Source organism: Rattus norvegicus, chromosome 1, assembly GCF_021556685.1.
Source record: "Rattus norvegicus strain SHRSP/BbbUtx chromosome 1, alternate assembly SHRSP_T2T, whole genome shotgun sequence".
Lineage (NCBI taxonomy): Eukaryota > Metazoa > Chordata > Mammalia > Rodentia > Muridae > Rattus > Rattus norvegicus.
The window spans coordinates 20,597,023-20,616,973 of record NC_141534.1 but is presented as its reverse complement, the minus strand read 5'-3'; the positions used below and the strand labels follow the sequence as shown (position 1 = coordinate 20,616,973).

The window sequence follows — 19,951 nt, the reverse complement described above, 5'->3', positions numbered from 1 at the left end:
CACACACACACACACACACAAACACAAACACAGGCACACAAACGTGCACACATGCATGCACAGATACACATGCACACATGCACATACACAGGTATATATGCACACACAATAAACGAACAATTAAGATAGTGTTTAAAAGCACCTGATATGACCTCCACCTTCCACACATATGTGTACATCATACACACATATGAACCTCTGTATACTTGTGCACATATGCATGTATACACACGAACACACACACATATATATGCATATACCACATGCAAATGTATGCATATATGCACACACATAAAATGGAAAAGTTAATGGCATATTGTTCCCCAGATTTTCAAAATCTGTTGGAGCTTCTGATGGCCTTTTAGCACAGTCTTCCTGCAAAGTTTCACATCTGTAAGGTGAGAACAAAGCAGTGAAGCCTGTACCGAGCCTCCTGCCCCTCTCTCCCCATCCCTCTCTCTATTGTCTGGATTCCCACTCTCATGGAGATCACCGAGACTCTGAAGACAAAAACACAGAAGTGTCCTCCCAGGAGATAAGATGAAGTTCAACCTCACAACTTCACCAGAACATAATTAGTTTTGTTTTAAAATACATGATTTTCAAGCTAGCATTTTAAGAAAATGCAATGTGCAAATTCTGCTATTACAGTTATTGTCTACACTGCAACCAGTGGAAGAGAATCTCTAACAATTAAAAATGAATTCTATACATTCCTGGTCTTTGGAAGTTACAACCAACTTTTAGAACATGAGGTGCTGTTTTCTCTTCAAGACTGAATTATTCCTATAGCTGTTATGGAGAGGAAAGAGAGAGGGAAAGGAGGAGGGAGGAGGGGAACTTACCATAAAGAAAACGGTCTCATAGATCACACACATTCTCTGAAATTAATTCTGGCTTCTTAAATGCTAGACCACCGGCTTAGTTTTTTTTTAAGTCAAGCCACCTGCTAGTCAAGAGCTATAAAAATACTTTGTATTAAAGGAATGACAGGGGGGAAAAAAATCCAATCTGTCTGAAGAACTTGTTCATTAAGTCTTTGAACTTCAGCCAACTCTGCCATGGAGAAGAGGGAAATATATTACTAAAGAGAACTGAGAGAAGACAGCACCCCTATACTGGACCCCCCAGAAGCCAGTCTGATCCCAGGTAAGCCTTTGCAAAGTTGGGCAGGGCCGAGTTCTCTAATCTATTCTGAAATCACATTGTGAAAACATGTCTGCCTTCATAAGAACAAAAACCAAACATTGAACATTCTCATGTGCCAAGGGAGCCTGCTAGTTCAGAGAGTGAAATGCAAACAACCACTTAAACCTAAGTACTAAAATTCAAAAATAAACTTTGAGGGTGTCAGTTTATGGCTTATGGGGAGCAGATGTCAAGACAGAATTAGAAATGGAGGATTATTATTATGGAGGGAAACACCAGTGGTCAGCTGGCCAACTAGAAAAGTCAGCCCGAGGGACAACTGTCAGGCCACACCATGCACTGTCACTATCTGGAAGCATTTCAGGGACAATGTGGCCCATGAGAACATGCTGGTGGATCACATGATGTGGTACCTACAGGCTGACGACCAGCAGGTCCCATAGAATGTTTTGAGTTGGGTCTCCAGCAAAAGAGTTAACACAGAGATGAGCTAACAACTTAGTTCTACAAAAGCAAACAGGGCTGAGGGTGGGAAACCAGGAGCAGTAAGGCCAGATGCAGCCTCTTAAATCTGTTTCAGAGAATAGATTTCCAGGCTGCTGAGTTGAGCTCCCCACATGTGACCCTTCCTGTGCCCTATCTGTTTCTCACATGTTACTTGTCATCTTGCTTGGGAGACAAATTAGTTTTCTACTTGGTTGATCTCCCTTTAGATTGGGGACAACTTGAAGGCCACATCCTACTGTTCATCTGTGAATGTATTGTGGCACCTGTCTGTGATTTAAGTGCAGGAGGTTTATGGCTCTGACAATCAAGTGTCTTTGCATGAGCACAGATGTGAAGGGACTTGAGTAAGGGGTGCTAAAGTACTAAGATAATTACTCCCAAGAGAGTTTATTGAGACAACAAACTCTTTGAATCACGCTGGTTATCATCTTAATTCCCTCTTTTAAACTTGCACAATGTAGACGAAATACAGCCCCCAACCATCAACCATCTTGCTGTAGCAAGATCCTTGTCCAAAGCACAAGCTGTTTACTAGCCCTACTGGCCAGCAAGTGTGACGTTTCACAATCTAGCTTCTTGACTACAATGTGAACCATAGTTCTGGATGGACGGAGTCAGAGGGTTGGACTTCTTCCTCCTGGTGTTGCTTCTACTGCTATGTTTCAGAAACTACTACAAACAGATTTAGGTGTTTTCAGATCCAAAGTCAAGTAGCCCCCCACCCCCATGAGATCATCCACACTGATTTATACGGAACTTTGAGACTTGTAGACCACAATAATTCTAAAGGCCATCCCACTATGCAATGAAGTTTTCACTCTCTCTGTAAGATAAAAGGGAAGGGGGGGAGACAGATGCTTTATCAAAATCAAGGATGCTGTGCTCAAGACTGAGTACCAGGCTCCAAACTCTTTATGGCTTATTTTAACACTTAATAGAGAGCCAAATATGAAAAATAGCCTTTCATGAGCTAAGACACAGGGATAGTCATGGCGAAGTATTCTTTCTAAGATTTTAATCTTAAGGGTAAGAAGAAAGATCGTTAGTTGAGCTAAATACTCGCTGAAAAAGAGGAGTTTGTATGTTTAAGCAAAAATTTAGGTTTAAGCAATAAAGCCGGAAAAGTAAAATCAAATGAATGCAAAGTTTTGTTCGTAATTAAAGACATTATACACAGTTGTAGAGATTACAACTTTGAGCCTGGAAAAGGAACAAGACAGAGACTAAGGTAGAATTGGTGACATAGAAAGGATAATCTCAAGTTTAAGGCCTCAAATTAAAAGTAAAACTTAGGGCTAGCTTAGCAGTAGACTGCTTGCCCAGAGTGTTCATGGTTCGGGATTTAATCTCCAGTTCAGAAATAAATAAATAAATAAATAAATAAATAAATAAATAAATAAATAACAGTGACGACATATAGTGATAAAAGTATTCTCTTATTCAGCATATCTAAATAAAAATGGTATATAAAACCTACAATCCATTAGTCTATCTAAACATCTCTCAGAATTCTTAAGTACTTAAACCTACAGGAACTTTTTAAAGATTATATGTATAAGAGATGCTTGAATGATCTTTTCAACCCTAAGGAATCCTAACGGCTGAGTTCGCTGGTCAGTGAGCTTGCACTGTTTGTTGTTTCAATGACCTATGGGTAATAAATGACTTTCCAAGGCTGCATTTAGCACATACACTGGAAACCCATGTGAGACCAGCAAATGCTTCTCGACGTGTGTGTTACACTGCACACACAAGCAAGGATCAGGACTGAAAGCAGAGAGGAGATACACACAAAGGCTTCAAAATCATGGCGAGGGTCTGGTTTTCAGTGGATTAGTGATCAACATAGACTTCAATACAGTTTACATTCCTTCTGTATATTTATAGTACAATCTGTGTATTTTTTTTTAAAAAATCAAATCTAAACAAGACAGACAGCCTTGGCTATGCTATGCCATGGAAAGGTGCCAAAGGGAAATGTTAGACACAGAAGATTTGAAAGCATGTGGTTCTGATGGAGCCTGTCCTGGGACTATTAATGGCCTCCTCCAGTATAAACTTACTTTGAAAAAATGACCATGTTTTCCTAGAAGTTACTGAATGAGCAAAGATAAAGAAGAGTTCATGTTGGTTTAATGTAAATAATGTTTCTGGAGGCTCTAAGCAAATGTTTTGCTCTAAGCAAAACCAGCCTAGAACAATGCTTATTGTGAATGGAATGCATGGAGAAGCCACCACCCAGTGAGGGGTAAATGGTGCATAAGGGCATCTGTCATCTGGGCTGAGCATGGTAGTGAGCTAGGGCACCTAGGGACAACATTGGACCCAGGTCACGGTGGAGGCTACAACAGAAAGCACACACTGGCTCCCAACTGTGTATTATGGCAGGAGTCCATGACGTCCCACTGTTTTCTTCTGCAGCCCAAGTAGCCCAGGTTCATCTGGAGAGCTAAGTGACTAAGACCAAACACGTGAATACGTGGGATTTCCCATCCTCTCTTCGAATACTTCTTGTAAAAATGAACTCAAGGAGAGGGCAAAGCAGAGCTGTTTTAGGAGACATAAGAAGAGCAGTCCCTGCACACTTCTGAAGTAATGATCCAATAAAATCCCACACATACATCGCTGCCTTTCTGCTTTAAAATACATGCTCTCAAGGATGATATTTTATCCCAATTCTGTAGTTTTAAACAGATATCTTGCTTCCTTGGGTGATACTGTGATTATATAAATCATTATTTCCAATTATAGAATGTCAAGGTCCACCAATGAGCCTTGGGCTCTCCTGAAAGCTTAGCTGGTGTGCACAGAAGCAGAGAGAAGGAATTAGCTACGCTGTTCATAGTCTGCAGTAGGTTAAATTGCCGATACTTCATATGGAAAGTGGTCAGACAGCAGATATTTCACATGGATAGATCTAATAGGTCAAAAATCATCATCTATGGGTTAGAAACACAGCAAATAATCACAGCACTCTCACTGAACAGTGAACTCAACAATTAAGACTCAGTAAGGTTGGAAAGAGCACCCACCCATGGATGTCTTATAATGATGATCTTTAAAAAGTTCCCATGTAGGTTTATCTAAAGAAGGTTTACCTGTCCGTTTCATTCTCAACTGAGGCTCCACTTCCAGCACGATCCTGAAGTCTCTCCCTCCGATGCACGGTGGTTCAACTTTTGCTCCGTGAAAGTTGTTGTTTCTTTCACCTTAATGCTTTCGTAATTTGAATTGGACTAGGTACCTATATTTTTAATTGCCTATGTAGCTGAGTATGGCCTGAAACCCAGAGTGATCCTCCTGTCTCAGTCTCTTGCTAAGAATACATGCATAAGCTACCAACCATATCCAACTGATTATTATGATTTGCTTTGTGTTCTGTGGTATCTGTGTGGAGATGGGTGATGGGAAAACCATACAAATACACAGGGCAGAGACCTGGGGTTGGAACTTTATATAGAGTTTAGGCTCCAAGAGATTAGCCATATAGCCAGCTAGGAACCAGATCAGTGGAAGAGGGCTTGCTTAGTATGTGTGAGACCTTGGGTTCAATCCCCAACCTGATATAAAGGAGAAGGCTAATCTTGCCAAGAGGTAGCAAGAAAGCTTTGGTCATTGTCTCAGTACCATGACAAAGAAGCTGATCTTTGTGAGGAGTTTGAAGATCTTGTGCAGAGAAAAGCCACATTAAATGTTCTATAAGTCTAAATGTCATAGGAAAGTAAAATAAAAATATGTCTCCTTATCTAATGAAATCTGTAGAAACACAGGGCACCCACAAATACCTGTAGAAACTGATGTAACTCAGGGTTTACAGAAGACAAGATCTGCCAAAGAGGAGCTCCTGGTTAGTAAGAAAAAGAAGCATCATCACTAAATAGTCACTATGACAGTCAGAAGAATCCCCAAATAGTAGGACTCACAACCCAAGGACTGAGGAAAAACCAGTAGGAAGGTAACTTTGAAAACAAATGATGAATTAACAAAGAAGTTCAAGAAGAACTGCTGTGTGAGGGAGGCTGCCCCTCACTATTAATGATAGTCTGCTGTACTTGCAGACAGGAGCCTAGCACAACCATCATCGGAAAGGTTTCACCCAGCAATGGATGGAAACAGATACAGAGACCAAACATTAGGAAGAGCTTAGGGAATCCTGCTGAAGAGAGAGAGGAAGGACTGTAAGAATCAGAGAGGTCAAGGATACCACAAGGAAACCCAAAGGATCAACTAACCTGGGTTTATAGGGGCCCACATAGACAAACCACCAACCAGAGAGCATGTGTGGGACTGACCTATGACCTCTCCAGGAATGTAACAGTTGTGCAGTTTGGTTTTCTTCTAAGACTCTTAACATTGGGAGCAGGGGCTGTCTCTGACTCAAATGCCTGGCTTTGATATCCTTTCCTCTAACTGGGGTGCCTCATCTACTCTCAATAGGAGATGTACCTAATTTTATTACAACTTGATATGCCAAGGATGATATGATACACGTGGACGGCCTCCCCTTTTCTGAAGAGTAAGGGAGGAGGAATGGGTAGGGGTAGGGTGGGGAGGGTAGGTGAGGGAAAAATGATTGGGGGGAGTCATCAGTCAGGGTGTAAAGCAAGTAAATGCATTGATGATGATGATGATGATGAAGAGGAAGAAGAGGAGGAGGAGGAAGGAGGAGGAGGAGGAAGAAGAAGAAGAGGAGGAGGAAGAAGAGGAGGAGGAAGAAGAAGAGAAGGAGGAGGAGGAGGAAGAGGAAGAGGAGGAGGAAGAAAGAAGAAGAAGAAGAAGAAGAAGAAGAAGAAGAAGAAGAAGAAGAAGAAGAAGAAGAAGAAGAAGAAGAAGAAGAAGAAGAAGAAAACATACGATGGGATGCTTGCAAAAAGAAGGGGGCTATTGAAAGAGACCTTGCAGAAGGAAATGAGAGCAGTAGACTGTAATGTGTGTGGCTTGGTGGAACTTCAGAGTCTTCACTGCTGGAGATAAGTGTGACTGGAAGATATTTCTGAGTGACATATGAAGAGCCAAGCATTGGCAATGAGAAAGGGCATGTTGCATAGGGCTAAAGGACCCAAATGACCTCTCTAGATAGCCTCCTTCTAGAAGAAACTATTGACAAATTTGGAGAGAGTGAATTCAGAGGAATTGTGCCTGGAACTTCCACAGCTGGTGAAAAAGAATCAATCAAGTCGGTAAGGTAAACTATGTCCCAAGTACAGATAAGAAAGAGAGGGAAGAGGAAATGGGAGGGGACTGAGGAAGATGACAGAGAGAAAGGGGAAAGAATAGAAGAACTATTCTTTCACACCATATAGTGAAGCCAAAAGCACAAGGAGAATAGGCAGGAATAGGAAAGCTAAAGACCAGGGGACACGTTTATTGTTGTTGTTGTTGTTGTTGTTGTTGGTGGTGGTGGTGGTGGTGGTGGGCTTTGTTTGTGATTCAAGCAGGGTTTCTCTGGCCTTTACTCTAAGATCCACCTGCCTCTGCCTCCCAAGTGAATGTGTATGCAACCACTGCCCAGCAAACAAGTTTGAGAATAGACTTCTTAAAATAAACAAAGACAGAAGTAAAGGGAGCAAGGTCTCCATGAAAGGGTAGGAAATACTAAATAATTAAGTATAGCCTACTCATTTGAGGGTTGGGGGCAAGGGAAATGGCATTTGCCTCACACCTCCTCAATAAGACAACTACAAAAGAATATAAGGCACTAAGAAGGAAACTGAGTCAGGAAAGAAAAGAGAGAGCTATATGAAGCAAGAAGAAGCTGACATGATAACAAGTCACTAGCAATAGAAATGGTTTATTAAAGTAGGAGATGTGATTGATGGTGAAGTTCTAAAGAAAATGAAAGAGGGCAGGAACATGCTAGGCAATAATAATGAAAGAAAAGAGTGGGATAAATGGAATTAAATTTCTTTTTTTTTATTAACTTGAGTATTTCTTATATATATTTCGAGTGTTATTCCCTTTCCCGGTTTCCGGGCAAACATACCCCTTCCCCTCCCCTTCCTTATGGGTGTTCCCCTCCCAACCCTCCCCCCATTGCCGCCCTCCCCCCAACAGTCTAGTTCACTGGGGGTTCAGTCTTAGCAGGACCCAGGGCTTCCCCTTCCACTGGTGCTCTTACTAGGATATTCATTGCTACCTATGAGGTCAGAGTCCAGGGTCAGTCCATGTATAGTCTTTAGGTAGTGGCTTAGTCCCTGGAAGCTCTGGTTGCTTGGCATTGTTGTACATAGGGGGTTTCGAGCCCCTTCAAGCTCTTCCAGTTCTTTCTCTGATTCCTTCAACGGGGGTCCTATTCTCAATTCAGTGGTTTGCTGCTGGCATACGCCTCTGTGTTTGCTGTGGAATTAAATTTCTATAAGATCCTTTTGTATTATTTAAATAAAATATTAGTTAATGGCACCATCAAATGCTCTTACTGTTAGGATGCTTAGTTTATGATATATGTTTAAAGATAACCACTCAAATAGAAACACAATAATGTTTTAAGTTATATCATAATGAAAATATGTAATTTTCAAAGCATTAGAAGGAAAAGCTTAAAAACCAAGAAGTTGCCAAAGTGGTGTCAGCATACAAAAGGGCCAGTAAAAAGAAAAAAGAAAAGAAAAATGATGGTAGAAACAAATCAATGTATCAGTAATCCTTACTAGCCAAAGAGGTTGCATTTAGTCAGAGTTTCCAAAAGCACAAACTTAAAACATGATTAATATAAAACGAGAAATGGGAAAAAATCTAAAGTTTTGTATTAGCTTTATACAAAATAAACTTAAGGAATGAAGACATTATTAAGGTTGAAAGGGTAATTATAAAACAGCGACAATTTAACACTGTAGTATAACACAGGGAAAAAAAACCTGTGTTCAACCAATACAAGAGGCTCACAATGCAGAAAGCAGCAACGAGCTGTAGAACAAAGTTTGATCCTTTCTCCCGGGAGTGTAAGTTCCATATTTGCAATAATTAGTAAGTGTGGCGTAATCACCACTCTACTTGGAGATGGAAACGACAGGAAGTTTCTATGTGCGTGTGAGAAGACATGGTCTATTGCACTACAATTTTGGTGCAGAGAATTTAAAGTTATTAGTGTTCTCGTTGTGTTTCTGTTGTGATAAAGCACTCAGGCTGAAATTATCCTAGGGAAGAAGAGGGTTTGTTTGGCTTACACTTCCAGGCCAAGGACGGTCACTGAAGAAGGTCAGGATAGGAACTTAAGCAGGGACTGAAGTAGAAACTGGATGCTGCTTGCTGGCTCACTCAGGCTCACTCTTGACTTTTTTATACAACTCATGACCACTTGCCTATAGACATGGCTGCCTATGGTGGGCTGTGCTCGCCTACATCAATGCAAACTAAGACGATCCCCCAATGGTGACGCCCATGGACCAACTTCAACTGAGACTCCCCTTGTAGGTAACTATTAGCTGTAAGTCAAGTTGACAGTTGACACTATCCAAGATAATCAGGTTGAGTGATGTAATTGCCTAATCCCATTCAGCAGTCTAGTCACCCAGGGATGCAGGAGTCTGTCTCATTAATTTACAAGAAATAACATTTTGTGAAAAAGCAAGACAGGAGAATATGGAATAGAAATATATTCATGTAAATTTTAAATTATGCAGAACAATTCTCATAATAACATTATCTGCAGACATATCAAGAAAAACGTACCAGTTATGTCTGAGGAGGGAAGGTGAATCACAGTGTGAGAGGAAGGACCTAGAATAGTATGTTTTTATTTAAAGAAGATATGAAAATATTAAATCTGAGTGCTTCCAAATCGACTTATTTTTGTCCAACTGGAAGTTTCCACTATCCAAGTAGATGTTAATAGATTGGAAAACATATAGAAATCCCACTCTTGTTAAATGTTACAAAAGGAACTGTGTCTCATCAGACTACAATAATCCTGAATTTGTAAATATTACATGCATATATACGACTTTATATAGCTAGTTTTGTGTATTTAATAACAGGAAAGATATACAACCACTGGAGGATATAGCTCAGTGGAAAAACACTTAACCGGCCTCCAGGAAGTCCTGTGTTCATTCTCTGTTAGTGCTAAGTAATTAATCCAAGGAAAAATGAAGCTGTGCTCACTGTATGAAGAGCTGGCATCTAGAGAGGACCACTGACTTCCAGTCTATCTATGTCTCTAGATTAGTTGATGCAATTTTTAAAGAACGGATATTATTTTCATAAGTTTTTTCACTTGACTCTATCTCATCAATTTGGAATATTCTTAGCTTGAGAACTTGGTTGGAATCCAAAATAAGCATAAGATTCTTAAAGCTCTACTAAAATATCAGCAAACAAAAGTCTATACATTGCTGCCATAGGGGTTTTTGAAATCATCTTATTTCTTGAACCATTACCAACATTTCAGAAACTCCACTACCTGCAGGGTACAACTCAACTCATATCCATAAAAGTAGGGAGTATCAATTTAATAAATGAAGAGTCAGAAAGAAAATGTTTAAGTTTTAGTTGATACTTCTAAGCAAGGGGGGTGTAGGGAGGGATGGAAAAAGGGAGGGAGGGAGGTAGGGAGGGAGGGAGAGAGGGAGGGAGAGAGAGAGAGAGAGAGAGAGAGAGAGAGAGAGAGAGAGAGAGAGAGAGAGAGAGGTTCACAACTAACCTTTCTTTAAAATGATTTCAACATCAAACGTGCTTTCTCATTATCTTCGTATTTACTCAAGACTTAAAGCTGGCAATGTGAGTGCTGAGCCTTAGCCATTAACGTCTTCCTGACAAGGTGGATGTCTGTCTCTGTCCTCTTTCGAACCACTGTCATGCCATGATTGTCTTAAGGAAGCCAAGTGCTACTGTCTCAGTGCTTCAAACTGTCATTAAATGTAATATCTGCCTTTGATTAGATCAGGGTTCCATCCTGCTCTTGTTACCTTCCTGGGTGCAATCAAGAGAGGGAGATGGGCAGAACCTATCCTACCCTCTTCACCTCTGCAATCTAACCAGCCAACCAAAAGCAATTGCTATCAGTAGAAATTTCATTTTTTTTTACATTTCATTTATTTTTTTTTAAAAAAACAAACACATTCTAATAGTAGGCTTAATAAGAATTTTTAAAAACGACTTGAGTACGGAATATTCTCAAGCAGGACATGGCATAGTTTTAGCGCCTCTTACATTCAAATCGATCGTTTGTATTATCTTTCTCTCTGAAGAAACCATAGTGAGATCTGTTCTTCCTGAGCCTTTGCAGATCTGCTATTAATGTTTCAGATTGTATAACGGAACAGGCTGTCCGCGGCAGGCGATTAGAACTGCTTTTCCACAGCCTTCGAAATTACAGACTGATTTTGACATGCTTTAGCTGGCTGACATTTCAACTAAGGGTTCTATTCACTAGGGAAAGGTGGAAGCTTCTCAAATGACCCTTTTCTGGGCAACTCAACCTAGCTGCAATATTCGGAACAAGTCCAGCCAGCTTGGCTCTATAGTTTAATCTGTATTTCTTTTATTGTACATGAAAGGAGAGTTTCTGCATCCTATATGCAGGAAGAAAGATAGTGAATATACCATATATACATATACACTATATATAATACATATATGTGTGTATGATATAGATCATATATGTCAAATAAAAGTGATATATGATATGTAGCATATATGTGTGTGAATATATATATTATATATAACACACATACACATACTCAAGTATCTACTACTTTCAAAGTGTTTAGAGATATGAATGTTACACAGAGTAGACCAGAATTCTGGCCTCGGCCGGCTCTGTGGTCTTGGGCAAATCATTCAAGCTTTTCTCCTCAATTCCCACAGCTGGGAAACAAAGGCAGTGCGTCACATGACCTCTGAAAGTTTATCCTCATTGCAGTTTAGTATGCTATGGTTCAGTGCAGGGCCTGGGAGAAGGCAGGTGCAGCCTAGGCACCACCCCTTCTTCCCCTTCTACAGTAACCTCTGTTCCTAAATCCCAGAAGCCAATCTTCATGTCAGAGCTTTGCATGCACCTTTGCACATCTTAACAAACACAAGCCGGCTGCCAAAAAAGTAAATTAGCAAGGGCACTGTCAGCCAGGCATGAAGACCAGAGGAGAATCCTTGGCCAAAAAACATCCTCCCACATAGGAAAGGGCTGGTAATTGGAAGGTAGAGGAGGAATCCCCCCCCCCACCTCCTGGAGCAGCCTGTGTGGAGGCGGGTGCCCCTGCCATTACCCAAGCCTCTGCCAGAGCAGAAGTAAAGAGGAGAAAGCTCCTCATCCTTGATGTGCGGAGCATATCCAAGGCTGCCTTCCAGTTCCCGGCAGGCAGGATCCTGCTGGCAGAAGTTAGTTAGTGTTGCCTTCTGTGGGAGCAGAAGGGGATTTCAATATGACAGTTGTGAAACTCCCAGCTCTGATCAGTCCTTGAGCAAGGTTCCTATGGTCTCCAGCTTTCGGCGTCAGTGGCAGGATACCGGTTAGGGGTGGCAGAATCTGAATCTTTTAGGCTGTTAAAAGACTTCAGAGAAGTGAACGAACATCCGTTTTAAACCTTAATGGTGGTTAGCAGAACACAGATTCAAGTACAGTTAATTGAATCACTAATTATAAATGGTGCTCTGCATGGCTGCTATTTTACACCAATAGCAAAGCAGTGTATAAACACTGGGGATTGAAACCCGCCTGCTATTCTAATCTAATGAAGATCTATGTGCAGTACTAGCCTGTCAGATCAACACAGGGAGAAAAGTCCTCACTCAGAAGGACAGATGGGAATCTCATAGATAATTGGTGCATGGAGATGTTAGTGGAGAGGGGGGTAAGGGGGAGGAGAGAGGGGGAGGAAGAGGGGGGAGGAAGAGAGGAGGAAGGGGAGGGGGAGAGGGAGGGGAGAGGGAGAAAGAGAGAGGGATAGAGAAAGAGAGAGGGAGAGGGAGAGGAGGAGGGGGAGGGAGGGAGGGAAGGAGGAAGGAAGGGAGGGGGACAGAGAGAGAGAGAGAGAGAGAGAGAGAGAGAGAGAGAGAGAGAGAGAGAGAGAGTGTGTTTCAAATAGCCCAGGATGGCTTCCACATGTGAGGCAAAGGTGACCTTCTTGAACTTTCCCCACCAGAGTGCTGGGATTACAGGTGCGTGGATGTTGTGGATGGAGCACTAGACTTCATGCACGCCAGACAAGACAAGCTTGTTAGGCAAGCTCTAAGCAAGTGAGGACAACCCAGGGCTCTCAAGTATAATTTTAAAAATGTATTCGCACATTTGGACAAAGTGAAACACATTCCCCTGGTCCGAAACCCACATAGCTCTTGGAAGAAGTCATAAAAAAAATTAAATAAATAAAAAAGCTAGAGTTTCATCTAGAGATGTTCTAGTCATTTCAGGTTGTTTTCCTTTTTGTTTTGTTTTGTTTTGTTTTTGTTTTTGTTTTTTGTTTTTAAAGCTGGCAACTGTTTCCCCGCTTTACGTGACAAGTCTGAAAAATAACCCACCTGAGGAAAGAACTGTTGTTCTTTGAGAGCATCAAGGCCATTGTTCTGAGCAGCAGCCCTGTCTAAACACTGTGTGTGTTTAGAAAATGACAAAGAACGGCCTTCTGAGGCCATGTGATGCGAGGCAGTGCCATCTGCCGAACCTGATCCCTGGGTCCTTCCATCCAGGTGCACTGGCACTGGAGGCCCAAAGACTGGTATGAAACCCCCCCCCCCTGCCCAGCACACACTGCTTCTCTACTTACTGGTCATTTCTAACTACAAACCACGGCATCCACTGTTGGAAAACTATTTACTCTCAATTCCACTGACACTAGGTACACACCTTTCAAAATAGCACTCCATCGCTGGAATTGATTCCCCCCCTTTGGATGTTTCTCTCTTCAAGTTTTTTTTTTAAACCAAGATACAATAAAAGAGAATAAGAGGACTTATTAGGTAACCCTTACCTTGACTGCCCTTCACTTCTTACTATATCTGATCTCACTGGATCTTAGCCCCACACATCTGTCTATAAATCTGTGGATTCCCCGGTTGTCTCCAAGACAAATGTTTGCCTTGCCATTGCAAGGTGTACTTCTGCTGACTAGTTCCATCTGCTTGTTCTAATCTTCTTTCCTTCCTACTTCTTGGTCATATAGCCTAGTTCCGTCCTACAGAATCCAAGCTTCATTCAACTGTAATTAGTTATGCAACACCAGCTGTGGGGACCAAACTGAATGGGGTGTCCATAACCCAGAGCTTAGTTAGACAAGCCCAGTCAAGAAAGATGAGTTCTGTCCGGGGGAGTGTTAGAAAACACTTGTTGATGGGTTGGCATCGTGAGGGGGTCTGACGCACCCTGGAATGATGAGATTAGCGCGATGTGGGTGGGTGTTGCTTCTAGGATGAGGAGATGGTGGCGCTCTGCCTCAAAGATGGGCAGATGTGAGCCAATGTAGGGAAGAAGAATGAGTAGGACGGGATGAGTGATATAAGGGAGGGGATGGAGCATGCTGAGATTTTGAGTCATTAAGGCATGCTGGGATATTAATAACCGTGCGACCAAAAGGTGAGCAGGACACAGGTAAGGAAGGAAGGCTGCATTCAGCATCACTAGAAACCATTGGGAGATACTGAAAAAATACCTCAAGGCAGCCAAGATGAAAGATGGGTAGAATGGGTTCCAAGAGACAAAAGACAGGCTAATCAGCTACTGTGATAACGTTGGCCATGGCATGGACAACATAAAGCCGTGGCAGCTGAGATGATTAAGGGTTGGCTATTTTGTGTAAAAATCACAGATAATGTGTTCAGAACTACAGGGATTCTTTATTTTAAAAATATAAAGGAAGACCGTGAGGGTGGGGTTAAGAAATGGCTCTTGGGTAAGTTATTAAAGCATAAGTTTAGATAATAATTGTGTCCACCACTTAAGATGCAGGCCAGACAGTCTTCTAAGTGAGTCACATACATACATTACCTCATATTTGTAACTTGTTTTGCCTGATTTAATCTTCACAACAGTCCAGGCAGATCAGTATCCACTTGTCTGATAAGGAAAACGAAGCAAAAGAGTGGCTGAGTTGTGGGGTTATCACGAGTGGCAAAGAAGCATCCCACACCATCCCCAGCCAGAAAGAACCCTGAAGAAGACGGTGGTTTATTTATGTGCATTGGGCATATGAAGTTCTGAAGAGCTCTCTAACAGACAAGAAATAATTCTGGCAGTAACACGAACATCTAAGCTGGGGATGTATATCAGAGGACGCTGTGGTTCTAGGTGGCTGCTGTAACCCCTGAGTGGAAAGTAGCTTAAACTAATAATCTCAGCCTTGAAGGCTAACATCTCAGGCATTTGGACTCAGATTACCTTCGACTTTAAGAGGATGCAGGGTATAACCGTTCACTAATGGGACAAGGGGGTGAGAGAATCTGATCGGAGAAGATGGTAGCAGTCATGGCTTCAGGGTGGACACCTGAGCTTATGATTAATACCTGGCTCTGAAGAAAACAAGAATGCATAGAATGAACCAGTATAATTTCCATAGCCAATTCATTCCTGAAGTACTCATCCTTTCCCTGTGTGTGTGTGTGTGTGTGTGTGTGTGTGTTGTGCCTGAATGCATTTTTATGCACATGAGGATGCATGCATGGTTGTATACATGTAGAGGCCAAAAATCAAATTTGGGATTTGTTGCTCAGGAGGTGCTCATCTTGTTCTGGTGAGACAGAGTCCCTCGTTGGCCTGGAGATCCCTATTAAGCAAAGGTGGACAGCCCAGGAGCTCCAGGGATCTGCCTGTCTCTGGATTACAAGTGGACACCACCATGCCTGGCTCGCTCTTTCTTCCTTTCTTCCTCTTCCACTTGTCCTTCAATTTGGGTTCTAAGAATCAAATACAGGTCTTCTGCTTGCAGTGAGAGCACTTTAGCAGCTCAGTTACCTCCCTGTCCCAACATGTCAGTCTCACCATGTAACCCCGGCTAGCCTTGAATTCAATAGTTATGGCCCACTATGCCTGGCTTTCTCTTTCCATATTCTTTGCATTTGTGCTATTCAGGAGCAGTGGCTGTGACTCCAGAAAGACCCAATGCTACTCTGATGTCTGGCCGTTCGGTAGGAAGGGGAACTAGGCAAACCCAGATTTTCACATCACGAAGCAGTGACTGCCGGCAGCAAGCAGTGATCTTAGCCTTGTGATACAGAGAACAGGTCCCTACAACAAAGACTTACTGGGTACAAACCATCAATAGTGTGGTGGCTCAGAGAGACCTTTAATGAGGGTAAGCTGACAGAGAACAAAAAAGGAGGGAATAAAACGTCACCTAGGGAGATCAGAACAGGCTCACAAACAATAGAGCAGACTCTACAGGAAGCAATTTGCCAGGCTAATGGGTGGATATCTGGTTTTAAGGGACATCTGCTCCTATTAAGGACAGTATTTTTTATAGTCCAAATCTATTATCGGTGTTTATTAAACATAAATACCACTGTACGCAAAACAAATCCCTCTTTGCTACAGAAGAGAAATCTTTGTGAAAAGGACAGAGCTTGCCCCTCTAGGAATATCAAGAACAGCAGTGCTGGCCAAGCCTTTACACCTACTTTGTTAGACTCCAGCCCTTCTAGGAGGTGCGAGTGCATGGGTTGTGCTTTGTAAATTCAGAAATCTCCCTTGAGATTATGTGGCATTTGGTTTTTCAGACCACATGGTGTGACTCTGAATCCATGTCACTCTATCACTTCTGCTCTGTGCATAACAGCATCCTACACCATGCCAGTCACAGAATTATGTATCTATCTGTGTATGTATCTGTGTATCTGTGTATGTATCTATATCTATGTGTCTATGTATGTATCTATATCTATGTATCTGTGTATGTATCTATGTGTCTATGTATGTATCTATATCTATGTATCTGTGTATGTATCTATGTATCTGTGTATGTATCTATATTTATCTATGTATGTATCTGTGTATCTGTGTATGTATCTATATCTATGTATCTGTGTATGTATCTATATATCTGTGTATGTATCTATATTTATCTATGTATGTATCTATGTATCTGTGTATGTATCTATATCTATGTATCTATGCATGTACCTATGTGTCTATGTATCTATATCTATGTATCTGTGTATGTATTTATGTATCTGTCTATGTATCTATATCTATGTATCTATGTATATCTATCTATATCTGAAACAGGAGAAGGCAATGACCCTTTGGTCAAAGTGTGACACATTTAAATTTTGTGTAAGTAGAGTTATAACTTACAGAAGGCTTGGCTGAAACTCAGCAGCTGGGAGGGGAGGATGAGATTGGATGTGTGCAGGATCCAAACAACACAGAGAAACAAACACATATGACGAATACTTCTGTCAGGCCTTGGGGTTTATATCGAGGGACGTTCCCATTGCAGCCAGCCTCAGGATGGCCCATTTCACTTTCTATGCCTTTGTGGAAGCTCATAAGGAAAGCACTGATGGTAGTCTTCACTGCACCAGAACACCCCAGAAACAGAGACACACATCTAACCGTTCTTACATTTCATCGGCACATAGGCAAAAAGAACGTCTGTTAATTTTATACAATTTTACTTATATAACATATTTGTATAATAGTTTTATAATTTTATTACAATTCTTGGTATCAAGACAGCAGTTACAGATGGCTCAATCTTCTTAAATATGTCTTTGTGAATGTGTTGTTTTTGTGCATATATGTGTTCATGTATATTAAAGCCACAGGATAACCTTGGGTGTTTGGGTGTCATTCCTTAGGTTCGTTCTATCTATCTATCTATCTATCTATCTATCTATCTATCTATCTATCTATCTATCTATCTATCTATCATCTACCATCTATCATCTACCATCTATCATCTACCTATGGGGATATATATACTATATATATATATATTATATATATTCCATCTCTCTATCATTTAATTTTGTGGTAGTGTTCATTATTGGTCTATAGTATGAGTGTGGTTGGCTGGCTGAGATCCCTGGATCTCCTGTCTCTGCCTCCCCAGCACTGGAGTCAAAAACATGCAGAAAGTTCAGCTTTCTAAAAATCATGGGCCCTGGGAATGTCAGGTCATCATGTATGAGGTAACACTTTGAAACGGGTGGCCCTAAGTCACCAGCATCTTCTTAACTTTACCTAAGAACTATACAAAGTTCTAGGATGATATAATTCTGAACATTCATTTTGTGAAACGAGCTCATAAAATTGTAAACCAAGCCCTCCACTTAACCTAAGTCACCTGGAAATGTCACCAAAGCATATTGACATTTCTGAAAAATAATCTCAAGTTCCAAGAGCTGCTCAGAACTCTGAGAAAGTTGTTAACTGAACGAATCTCTCAGATTCAACTGCTGGTGTGTTTAAAAAGCTAGGCACTGAATTTCTGCATTTAAAAGTAATAATTTCTAAAAAATTATAAAGTGTTCTATTCACTTTTATTTTAATCTCTTAGCCATTTTTGGGGGGAGGGATGGTATATCCTGAATTCACCTTAACTTTATAAAACTTTTGAGTTTACAACACCTTGTACTCTTAAATTGTTTCTTATAATGTGGTGGTGATACAGTCATGGGTTGAGGGAAGGGGCTACAGTGTCCATGGAGCAAAAGCTCGGGAGGGGGGGGTATACATACACATTACATGGGAAGCAACCTCATGTTTACAGAATACTTACAGGAAGTGTTACTTCATGTAGTACACTGAAAATGGCATGGAGTCACATAAGTCCATAGCAAAGCACGAAGACTGTACATTGCCCAGTGTCAGCCATCTTCTTTTACTGAGAAAGACAACCTGAGTTCTAAAATAATACTTACTATACACAGCTCAAAGTGGCTATTAGCATATAGTATAACTGGCTTGCTGAACGACAGCGTGTGTCCTCTCCTCTGTATTTCTCGGAAGTGCTGTGGGCAGCTTCTTCTCCTTACCTAATGGAGCAAGCAGTGTGAAGTATCTCGTCATTAATCCCTACCCTTGTCTTCACAGCATTCACCAGGACATGACCAAAATCCACACAGGGGACTCTGGTAAGGTGTTACAGAAGAACATGCCCTGGGCTAAAGTCTGCCTCCATCATCTGCATCTGCCCCATGGACACCTTGCTGTGTGACTGAGTATGAATTCTAAATCTTTCTTTCCTTTTATAAAATTGGGGGGCCTCTATTACAAGAGCTTCAGGGTTCCAGTGAACTAGACTGGTGGGGGGAGGGCGGCAATGGGGGGAGGGTTGGGAGGGGAACACCCATAAGGAAGGGGAGGGGGGAGGGGGATGTTTGCCCGGAAACCGGGAAAGGGAATAACACTCGAAATGTATATAATACTCAAGTTAATAAAAAAAAAATATAGAAAAAAAAGTAAAAAAAAAAAGAAGATTCAACCCTACAAATGTATATTTTTGCAAATATATATTAAATATTGTATACTTTATATATGAAAAAAAAAGAGCTTCAGGGTTATTGAATCCAGTGGAACCAAAGTAATTTAAAGACAGTAGCACCGGGGTTACTATGGGACAGGCTGTATCCTCGTGTTCCACTTATTTTGTATTTTATGTATCTTTTTATCTTTTATTTATGAAAGAATTATTCCAGAAATAGTAAGAAAAACTTCTCTGAGTCTGTTTACTTTCTTCCTTAGTTAGTTACAGCTGGTGCTTAAATTACTGCTATGTAGTGGTGTAGCAGACATCACAAATCACATGGTATTGTAAGCTCGCACTTTACATTGGCTTATGTGATTCCCATGAATTGCAGGAATCACACATTTCTATAAGAGAATCTTAAAGCTGTCCGTTTTCAGTCTTTCTAATTTGAGTGCTTGTTTACAACTGAATGATTCAAGAGTTGTTTAACTCATAGGGTTACAAACATATTATAAATGTAGTTTACAGTCAGTATCTTTAGTTACAAGATTAAGAAAGCATGATCATCAAACTATACCCCTCATCAAAATAATCATTTTGTCAGAAAAAGAAAAAAGGAACATATGACATAAGCTATGTATGAATAAAAACACACATGAGCAGTAGAACACATAGCGATCAGTAGAAATAAAGTGAATAAGCAACAAAACTGTCATATAATGAAGACAGGCCTCATGGTCTTGAACTAAAGACAGGAATAACATCATACTATGGGATTCATTCTGAGCCTATCAATTTAGAAAACATTTATGCAGTCATTGCCCTGGATTTGTAGTTAAAGCCTATTACCTTTTCAGTTGATTTTTTCTCCTAAGGAGGGAGATTTTGGGTCCCATGTTTGAAAACAAATAATAGATGTCCCTGTTCTGGAAATAATACCAACTACTTTCCCATCTGCC

The 19,951-nt window shown here is 41.0% G+C and overlaps 1 protein-coding gene across 8 annotated transcripts in view; it reads right to left on the bottom strand.

Annotated features, from left to right (window-relative positions):
- The window catches only part of Tmem200a (transmembrane protein 200A), an 80,926-nt gene that overhangs the window by 27,876 nt on the left and 33,099 nt on the right, over nt 1-19,951 (bottom strand). For 3 of the 8 annotated variants that reach the window (NM_001443800.1, NM_001443798.1, NM_001443799.1), the window contains 1 exon segment: nt 14,573-14,641. In NM_001443800.1, the coding sequence (NP_001430729.1) occupies nt 14,573-14,577 (5 nt within the window). In that variant the 5' untranslated portion in view covers nt 14,578-14,641. 8 annotated transcript variants of the gene reach the window in all.